Genomic DNA, 11178 nt, shown 5'->3' with positions numbered 1-11178 from the left:
TATATACAATGACATTTCCCCATAGTAGCTATATGATGCAACACATTTTCCCCATAGTAGTTATGCACCTTGCCATGTTTTCCCTATAGTAGGTACGTACCGTGCCATGTTTTCCCTATAGTAGGTATGTACAGTGACATGTTTTCCCATAGTAGGTATGTACCGTGAGACACTTTCCCATAGTAGGCATGTACCGTGCCATGTTTTCCCTATAGTAGGTACGTACCGTGCCATGTTTTCCCTATAGTAGGGATGTACAGTGACATGTTTTCCCATAGTAGGTATGTACCGTGAGACACTTCCCCATAGTAGGTATGTACCGTGAGACACTTTCGCATAGTAGGTATGTACCGTGAGACACTTTCCCATAGTAGGGATGTACCGTGCCATGTTTTCCCTATAGTAGGGATGTACAGTGACATGTTTTCCCATAGTAGGTATGTACCGTGAGACACTTCCCAATAGTAGGTATGTACCGTGAGACACTTTCCCATAGGAGGTATGTACCGTGCCATGTTTTCCCTATGGTAGGTATGTACCATGCCATGTTTTCCCTATAGGAGGTATGTACCGTGCCATGTTTTCCATATAGTAGGTATGTACAGTGAGACACTTTCCGATAGTAGGTATGTACCGTGCCATGTTTTCCCTGTAGTAGGTATGTACTGTGAGACACTTTCCCATAGTAGGAATGTACCGTGAGACACTTTCCCATAGTAGGTAGGTACCGTGCCATGTTTTCCCTATAGTAGGTACGTACCGTGACATGTTTTCCCTATAGTAGGTATGTACAGTGACACGCTTTCCCATAGTAGGTATGTACCGTGAGACACTTCCCAATAGTAGGTATGTACCGTGAGACACTTTCCCATAGGAGGTATGTACCGTGCCATGTTTTCCCTATGGTAGGTAGGTACCATGCCATGTTTTCCCTATAGTAGGTATGTACCATGCCATGTTTTCCCTATAGGAGGTATGTACCGTGCCATGTTTTCCATATAGTAGGTATGTACCGTGCCATGTTTTCCCTGTAGTAGGTATGTACTGTGAGACACTTTCCCATAGTAGGTATGTACCGGGAGACACTTTCCCATAGTAGGTATGTACCGTGCCATGTTTTCCATATAGTAGGTATGTACCGTGCCATGTTTTCCCTGTAGTAGGTATGTACTGTGAGACACTTTCCCATAGAAGGTATGTACCGTGAGACACTTTCCCATAGTAGGTATGCCCCGTGCCATGTTTTCCCTATAGTAGGTATGTAGCGTGCCATGTTTTCCCTATAGTAGGTATGTACCGGGCCATGTTTTCCCTATAGTAGGTATGTACAGTGACATGTTTTCCCATAGTAGGTATGTACCGTGAGACACTTCCCAATAGTAGGTATGTACCGTGAGACACTTTCCCATAGGAGGTATGTACCGTGCCATGTTTTCCCTATGGTAGGGATGTACCATGACATGTTTTCCCTATAGTAGGTATGTACCGTGCCATGTTTTCCATATAGTAGGTATGTACCGTGAGACACGTTCCCATAGTAGGTATGTACCGTGCCATGTTTTCCCTATGGTAGGTATGTACCATGCCATGTTTTCCCTATAGTAGGTATGTACCGTGCCATGTTTTCCCTATAGTAGGTATGTCCTATGTCACATCTGCCCCATGGTAGGTTAAAGTACACACTTGGCTTACACATTGTTTTTCACTTACAATGGAACTTAACAATGACAACACTGATTAGTAATGTCCAATGAGAAATGCTTAATCCTCATACTGACCCAAACTTACGCTACATCTCGTAATCTAGAATGAATTTAATTGTAAAAATGTCCGACTATGATTAATCATTAGTTATGTCAAAAATTCCGCATTTGCTCGGGGGGCCTGCGCTGTGTGGCAGTGGTGGCGACGGCGGCAGTGGCATTGTCTGTGCCACGGCGGGCGTGCTGAGGTGATTGTTGACTGGATTGTGTCTGCGCCGGCTGAGGTGTCTGTGTGCCAGCCTCTCCAGCCTCACCCTCCTCCCCACCCTCACGACTTTTGTCCTTTGTCCGGAACTTCTTACGCCAAGATGGGGCTCTTCTGAATTTTCCACCTTCACCCTACACAAGAGAAACCAGCAGACAATTACCCACAGTGCTCAGCCTCAACACAACAGACTGATGAAGAATGTTTATTGTAACTTTTCAATTGCTTAGCATATTTGACCTTGAACAATTTCATGCATACCCTTTTTTTTTAACTGACAATAATCTGTGTTGTGTGCCTGTGGATGTTTCGGTGTAAATGCTAATAAATATGTATATATATTCAATGATAAGAGGAATTTAGCTTTTTCTTAATGGATGCAAAGACAAAACAATCTGTGATATATGAAATGTATGAGAGACTAGTTTTTTTTTTAGTTTGATAATTTGTGTCTAATTCCTTTTGATTTGATAAAATGTCCATTACTGTGATCAATGAAACACAGACATGGTAGCAACACTCACAAGTTTAAAACACTACAAAATGCTGATTTTGAAAAGCTGAACTTGAATTAATAATTATTTTAGGGATTTTACACAGAAAGCACAAAGGTAANCCCCCCCCCCCCCCCCCCATCCAGGCTCATCAGTGTAATTACATCAAACTAATAAATAAAACAAAATTTAGTGCAAATCAAGATAAACAATATTATAAAAATTGATGCTTTGTTTAAGTGAAAGAAGGTTTGAACTGTATCTAAAAGAGCAAAGAGTACTGGCAAGGCAATTAAGCAACCTTCACAATTACCACAAGATCACATATTGCACGAAATCATAATTCAACATCAGCTATTCAAAATTCTCTAATCTGAGAGACAGCATTACAACGAACATGATTAGTAAATCAGTAAATCTGAAACTGGACGGTCGAGTGTAACGAACTGTATCACAAATATTTACAGAGTTATACATATTTAACGTTTCAGTTGTGAGAATGTATACATGTATACAACATTTGCAGTATAAACATAATGTAGATCAAATGAATAGAAAAAAAAACATTGAAAGCAAGTTCCCAGTACACAAGGAGCTACATAAGTAGGAACTCAAGTAAGAAAACTAGAAAATAAAGATGGGACTTGTCTACATAGATCTAATACAACCAAACCAGACTCGTATAGGAACTGAGTATTGAAGATGGGATAAATTCTGATCTTGCCTACTTTCTACACAGTTTGACACTGATGTGTATATGTCAACAACATACTCTCCCTAACTGTGCTTGTTGTAAACATTTGTAGAGAACCTTTACCCAGCTTGAGTTTGTAACAAGTCGTAATATTGTAATGCAACAAGACATCATCAAAATTCACAATCATATTTATTTTTATTTTTCGTCTACATCTGAAATTTGGAATGACATTTAAAAATGTTGTGATGTTATTTGACAGAGTGTCTAAAATAATCAATTTTGATTGGCATTAAACAAGTGTCAATCAGACTCACTTATCTCAAGACCAACAACTGTTGTCAAGGGAACGTGCTTCCAATTATTTTTTTAACACAGATGACTTAGAGAGCTTCCTACCTGTGTCTATTTCTACACAATCAAGTGGTAATATCATGCGGGCACTTCAAAAGAAAATTAACATGTGTAGGATCAGTACACGAGTTCAGTGGAAATAAGATATAATACGTTACATTTACAGAATCAGTACACGAGTTCAGTGGAAATCAGATATAATATTTTATATTTACAGAAGAAATGTGATGGTTGTCAAAATTTAACATTTCAGAAGTTTACATTAATGTCATAGATCAGAATCATCAGAAAATTACACCATACAAAAAGTTTGTTGATATACAATACATATATAACGGAGAAAGTTGATGTTATACAGCTCAGTTAATTCACAAGTATATATAGTACAACTAGGCATGCAGATACACACATTTTATCATTCAGTGATCCAATTGAATATTTTTTCTTTAATATGTGTCATAAATTATTATTCATCAAATGATTTGTAAAATATTAATGATTAATGGAATAAAACTCATGCTGGATTCTGAATAGGTATACCATGTCATTAAAACAGTTGATGTGAACGTCTAAGTTTAATAGCAGATATTACAAGCTAGAAATTATACCCCATTTTTTCACAATAGAACATATTGATTATTTCAATCAATCCTTTGTGAAAAACAGCAGAGAAAGTCTCAGGTATACAATAATTAAATCTAGAAAAAGAAGATTAGTAATCATAATATTTTCTTACATCGTAATAATATCTCAAAACTAGATAATGATAAAACTTAAAAATATCCAAACACTTGGCACATTAATCAATCATCATGCAGGCACCTGTTCTAACAGAGGGAATTACATCAATTTGTGTGAGGACATCACTCCCGGCAACCACCAAAACAGGGTCTACACTATTTACGTGTTGGTTGATTACTCAGACTGGCTACATAAATTAAGAAACCTACATCAACCACTGATTAGATCTACCAACCAATCAGATTGGCTCTCTCAACCTGCTATTAGAGTTTGATATAAGGATATATTTTAGTTTGATATAAGGATACTTGAGTTTGATATAAGGATATTTTAGTTTAGGATACTTGAGTTTGATATAAGGATTCTTGAGTTTGATAAAAGGATACTTGAGTTAGATATATGCATTTTTAAGTTGGATAAGTAATTTGAATCTGCTAATGTGTTATTTAAATTTGATATTGGGTTATTTGAGTGTTCCATTTGCACATTCAAAACTAGTAAATGTAACCACGTACGTATCCTAACAAAACATTTTATACTCGTCGACAGATTGTCACATCAACCTCGAATCCACTCAAAGGACACATGGTGCATTGCCCGTTTTATGTAAAATGTTTAATTGAATTGTCACTGATAGTTCATTAGTTATGACTCAGACTTGTGACAGTGAGCTATAATTGAATTTGAGGTAACAGTACTGGGGGGTATACCACAGTGATAAGAAGCTGTTTAAACTTTAGTGTGGCAGTGAGGCCATAAGCATGCATCACTTAATAATAACAATACTTTATCATAACAATAATTCTAACGTTAAAGTTGGGGTAGCAGAACTGAAGAATTTGTCAAAAATTTCTTATGTAATCAGAAGACATGGTGGCCATCTTGGATTGCTTATCAGTCCAAAAATAAAAACATTTGCTATTGTTCAGGTCTACGAGAAGATTGCTCAAAATTTAGGAAGATATGGCCTGGTTTACTTGTGAACTAGTTTAAAAAATCACAACCAATAGGAGGCAAGATGGCCATCTTTGAATTTACATATATTGTCGGTATTTCCCCTACTGGCCCCTGCCCTGGTCCCCCTATGAAGGCCTCACCTTTCATCTACACAACACTGATTTCCTGCTCATAGGACTCAATCAAGCTAAGTTTGTTTTAGAGCCTTTCACCCTTACTTCAGGAGAAGTCTTTTTGAGGGCAACTACCTTCACTTAACTCATTCACCACTGAAGACACATTTAAGCTCTTCCAATTCAAAGGCTGGAATAGTTCATTATAAAATTTCAGGGGTGAATGAGTTAAATAACAGTTAAATGCCCTCGACTAGGAATGCTCCGTACAAAATTCGGTCCAAATATCTCTTCAGCCATCCTGCGCTAGTAATTTTTATATAAACAGTTGGCAACAGACAGATGATGCACTAAGGCAATTTGTGCCAGATCAGCTATTAAATATACAGTGGATAAACACTATCTGCATATAAAGCCTTCAAATGCATCCTAAGTTCCTAAGTTTTATGGAACAGGAAACACACGACTTCTAAATAGTCTAACATCAAGCCAAATGGAAAGACACAATTCCATATCTCAAGTCTTCCTAATATGGGAATTAACGAACTACAGTTTAAGTTGCTAGTACATGTAGCTCTATTTTTCATCAATTCTTTATGCCACATAATGTGCAAGATACATGTGTTATAGTTCTACAGTACAGAATTTGGAATTATTAAAGTAATAAAACATTTTCCAACATAATATTTAGAGGTTTAACGCAATATTAGTACACCGCAATGTATTAACATTCTGCATAGAAACGAAGAGACACAGAAAGTTAGTGGCATTCTATTGGATAGTATATTTTCAAATAGCTCAGATTAACAAATATTAAAGAAAGTGAAAATAGGATCCAACATTCCATAAGTTCATCAAAGATAATATAGTACCCAGAGTTTACTGTATGTACCGGTAGCAGGCTCGGTATATTGGCGAAAATCTGTATCATTGCTGTTTCTGCATTGAACAGTATTAATGTGAAGGTAAAGTAGCTTCTCTCCACAAAGCATTATATATTATAGTTCAAAATGCCTGTAGATAGTGGTTATACAAGTTATATAGACGGGGGCCAAACACCACCAGTATTAGTTATACATGTCTACAGACCTGTGATATTTTGCGATTCTGTAAATAATAAATTCTTGGGTATAATAATATTTTATATCCATCGTATATTTTCATTTTTTTTCATACCCCCAGCCTGAAAGACCTCAAGGCTGATAACAGAGAAAAATTTCAGTAACCATTTCATTATTTTTGTAAAACAAAATGTGAGACATTTTGGTTCCTTTAAAAAGATTATATGATCCTCAACCTATCTTTCCTACAATCTACTTTTACATTCCAACTACACAGCGCAATTTTAAGATATGACAGAATTGAAGATGCTGAAAATGTACTGAATGTATGAGTGTTAATGCTACCGGGGAAACAAAGGCCATTTTTTTAATTTCACACTTTCCCAACCATATCATGACATATTTCACAATATTACATAGAATCAATTTAACCCTGTGTAAATTACAGAAAGTGACAGACACAAAAGTGCAGTTCATGAAGAGAAACATGAAGAGAAACACAGTGGATGACAAGGTCAGACAGTGGTGGGGGTCAAGGACACGGACACTTTAGCAGAGTTCAAGGTCATGGTCACACATGTGCAAGTAACAATAACAAAAAGACAGGATATAGATCAATTTGATTGACAAACAGAAGCTACTTACATAAATAAACAAGAAAATGGAGGGTCGATAACATCAGAGACACAAGTGAAGGTCACAGACATGTGAAGGTCACATATATAAGTGAAGGTCACATACACATGTGAAAATCACAGTATAATCAGCTGTGTTTTGTCTGGTGTGTAGATATGTGTAAACTATAATAGCCAATGATGTGTACAATATTGTGGAAACAGGATGTAGTGTAATATCCACTAAAGTGTTGGAATGTGTACAAAATATATCAATATACAAATACAACAAGCCACAGAGGCTATCACTACAGTGAGAAGACTAGGTGACGAGGCTAATTCTAGTTGTCAACATGACTGAACACCTTCACACATCATACCAAAAGAATGGCCTTCCTTAATACAAAGCTGTTTGTTGTGGTACATTGTCAGGAGATAAAGGAAATGATCTAATAAATATTGGTGTTGATTTCACTTGTTCAGGAAAAATCCTTTAGATACATTGCCAAAAAACAAAAATTAATTGGTCATATTTTTGCATAATCTCAAGGAAACATAACATTCTTTAAAGGGAATTTTATCAGTGAATTTTGATTTTAAAACAGATATTAGGATTCATGATGTGATGTGTCAGGTCATACATGTACAACATCTACTGGTAACCAGAAACAACTGTGTCAAAGGTCAAAATATACATTTATTGCCCACAGGTCAGCCATCCAAGATGGAGGATGAATATTAGGATCACAAATCATGTCTAATGGACTAACAGACAATGTCGTAGAATAATCAAATGTACGTCATTTTATTTTCACCCAGGGAACCAGAACTGTTTTGTGATCCAAAGGCCATCCAAATCACTGATATTCTGCAAAGTCAGACAGCAGAAACAGACAGAAACACTTGAGGGCAGCACTATATTGATACAGACAGTAGGCTAGGACACACCCATTCTTGATGAGTGGGATATCACCAAGGCAAGAACACACCCATTCTTGATGAGTGGGATATCACCATAGGTGGAAATAGCACCCATTCCTGATGAGTGGGATATCACCATAGGTGGAAATAGCACCCATTCTTGATGTGAGCAGGAAGCATGAAAAGACACACTCATTCTAAACGAGTGGGACACCACCATAGGTGGAAATAGCCAGGACAAGTTCATTCTTGATGAGAAGGTAAGTATTTTCAGCAGGAAGTAGGCAAAGACACAACCATTCTTGATGAGGTACATACTTTGAAGCAAGAAATAGGAAAGGGTACATGCATACTTGATAAATGAGATATCAAAGGCAGAAGTAGGCAAGGATAATGGCCTGATGTGGAGGATACAACCTTTATAGAGGTAGTAGGAAAGACACACATTCTTGACGAGAGGGGCATGGTATAGTGGGGCAGGAAGTAGGTATGGACACACTCATTTTCTAAAGAGGGACGGGGAGTACCACTGGGGCAGAAGGTGAGTAATAACAGTTCAAGGCATCACTACTGACACCGGAAGTAGAGGATGACACTACCATTCTTGTCAAGGGTAGCACTACTACAAGGCAGTAGATTAGGACACACCTACTCCTGTCAACAGTGGACTGGTAGATAATCTCAATGTAATGAACAGATTGTAAAGGCTATAACCATTTGAGGGAATAAATTTACATTAAGCTAAATTATAATTCTTGTAGTAGGGGTTGGAGGAATGGGTTGGGACACTTTAACCAAAAAAACATTTAGGAATGGATTGGGCTCATTTAAATTAAAAGATACAATTTGATAAGGACTGAAGGAATGATAAATGCAACATTTGTAAAAGATGGAGAAATGAAGGAGAAATAGCTTGGTCCAGCACTTCCCTGGGACCTGGTGGTCATCGTTTCTCAGACTGTTAAAGTGTAATTCCCCAGTCACCACTCAGTCAGTCTATGAATAATGCTGAATTGATCTAAACTTCTATACCATACACACTTTACAAGGGTCTGTCTTGAATATAATATTGCGAATATCTGAAGCGATTTAATGGAAGTTTGACCTTGTAGTCAGAGGACTGTTACCATAGTTACTAGATATATGCTCTGTAGACTGAGAACCGTTATCATAGTGCGAACGATCTGTGCTTTTAGGCTGAAGATTGTCAACACAGTGACAAAAGGTCTGCCCTTATAGTCTGAGGACTATTACCAACGTGACAAAAGGTCTGCCCTTATAGTCTGAGGACTATTACTAACGTGACAAAAGGTCTGCCCTTATAGTCTAAGGACTATTACCAACGTGACAAAAGGTCTGCCCTTATAGTCTGAGGGCTATTACCAACGTGACAAAAGGTCTGCCCTTATAGTCTGAGGGCTATTACCAACGTGACAAAAGGTCTGCCCTTATAGTCTAAGGACTATTACCAACGTGACAAAAGGTCTGCCCTTATAGTCTGAGGACTATTACCACCGTGACAAAAGAAATGCTCTGTAAGGCTGAGGGTTATGGCCATAGTGATTGGAGGACAGCCCTGGTAATCTCAGGACTTTTAACCTAGCGACTAGAAATTTGCTGTTGTAGGCTATGGATTGTTACCCTAGTGACAAGATATATGAACCAACATGTGGAGAGATTTATTGCTATAGACTGAGGACTGTTACCCTGGTGACTGAGTTATTACATATGGCTGACATACAACGCATCTCTGACCACCAGGTTTCCTTTGGGCAAGTGCACAACTCACCATCACCGTGGCTACAAGTGCCCATCATCAAAGCCAAGGCGTTATAATCAAGCCGGCCGCAGTGCCACATCATACATACACTGACCCAGACCTACCTCATCCAGCCGCCGGTCAGTTCCCATGGCCAGTAGGTTGCTGAACTCTCTGTCCAATATTTGTCTCGCCTGTGTACAGAAAAGACAAACAATCTGCAGACTAGGACCAACTTTCTGACAACATTAAGCAGATCACTTTATAGCAAAAAGCAGTATAATAGTGTTTAAAATAGTTTTATTGACATACCACAAGCATGTACGTAAAACCCTTTTATTACATACAGATGTTGTACACTTATACCAATAGATATGACAGAAAATCTTAACTCTCAGAATATTCTCAATGTTTAAAATCAGGTTTTGGTTAATTGCTAGATTTTCTCAGAGTTCAAATGAAATATTGAAATATTTTTTTATCATGTTAGGAAATCATCTGCTCACATGAAACAGTGTATTAATCACATAGATACATAAAATGTCTGTCCTTGCAGCTACGAAGTTTCTAGGAAATCTGCTCAAAGCTAAGCAACTTGCAGTGTTTACAGCTTTGTAATGTTCACAGTACATAACAACAATTAATGTGTTACTGACATGGGATCATTAAGTCTGATCTCCCAACTCTGTTAAGTTCAAGGAAAACAAATAGAAAATGCGAGACTACCCAGACTTTGTAATGCTCCAATATATAAATGCATTAAGTGACTAAATAGTTATCAGATCAATATATCTAATACAGAAACCCTTTGGACTTTAAAAGAATATTATGGAAAATATTCTCATGAATAAATATTGATAGACCTATTGACTATGCAATAATGATGATCTTTAAGGAAGTTGGTCTAGGAATTAAAGTCAAGAAACTGAGCTAAAAACAAAACGTTTTCTTTATTGGTGGTCAGATTGTCTGTGTAAGTGTTTAATTCACTGCACTGTATTGTATACTGATGAGCTGTAAAGCTCTAAGTAGTAAAGGACTTAACCTGTATAATTGGTTACTTTACCTATATACCTGTATAACATAAGTGGTAATTTTACCTGTATAAGTGATTACTTTACCTTAACTTTACCTGTATAAGTGGCTAGTTTACCTGTGTAAGTGATTAGTTTACCTGTGTATTTTGAGTTGGTATCTGGAGGGCCAAAGCCAGACTGCTGTGGTCAAAGCTCTCGTCCAGTGACACCAGAGAACCGTGTACCCCTGACTCTATCAGGTTGTTTGCATATTCCCGGAGACCTATTGATTGTATCCATTTTATTACCCGCTCATTCGTCCACACTAATACATCTGTAAAGACAACAATGCAGGGGTTAGTATAGACAATTTGTAACAGTATGTAACACAGGGCCATACAGTATAGACAACCTGTAACAGTATGTAACACAGGGCCATACAGTACAGACAACCTGTAACAGTATGTAACACAGGGCCATACAGTA

General features: G+C 37.5%; 1 protein-coding gene across 7 annotated transcripts in view; it reads right to left on the bottom strand.

The window, feature by feature from the left end:
- Positions 1–1537: 1537 nt before the first annotated feature.
- LOC110453707 (liprin-alpha-1-like) overlaps positions 1538–11178 on the bottom strand; it is a 56123-nt gene continuing 46482 nt past the window's right edge. For 5 of the 7 annotated variants that reach the window (XM_021502786.1, XM_021502789.1, XM_021502784.1 and 2 more), the window contains 3 exons: positions 10851–11026; positions 9802–9870; positions 1538–2102 (listed from right to left, as the gene is read on the bottom strand). In XM_021502786.1, coding sequence (XP_021358461.1) covers positions 1857–2102; positions 9802–9870; positions 10851–11026 — 491 coding nt within the window. In that variant the 3' untranslated portion in view covers positions 1538–1856. Of the gene's footprint in view, positions 2103–3555; positions 3600–6410; positions 6429–9801; positions 9871–10850; positions 11027–11178 lie in introns of all 7 variants that reach the window. The other 2 variants (XM_021502788.1, XM_021502790.1) reach the window with 2 other exon arrangements.

The sequence above is a fragment of the Mizuhopecten yessoensis genome, unplaced genomic scaffold, assembly GCF_002113885.1.
Source record: "Mizuhopecten yessoensis strain PY_sf001 unplaced genomic scaffold, ASM211388v2 scaffold7491, whole genome shotgun sequence".
Lineage (NCBI taxonomy): Eukaryota > Metazoa > Mollusca > Bivalvia > Pectinida > Pectinidae > Mizuhopecten > Mizuhopecten yessoensis.
Note: the sequence above shows the minus strand (reverse complement) of the source record. Positions and strands in the feature narration are given on the sequence as shown.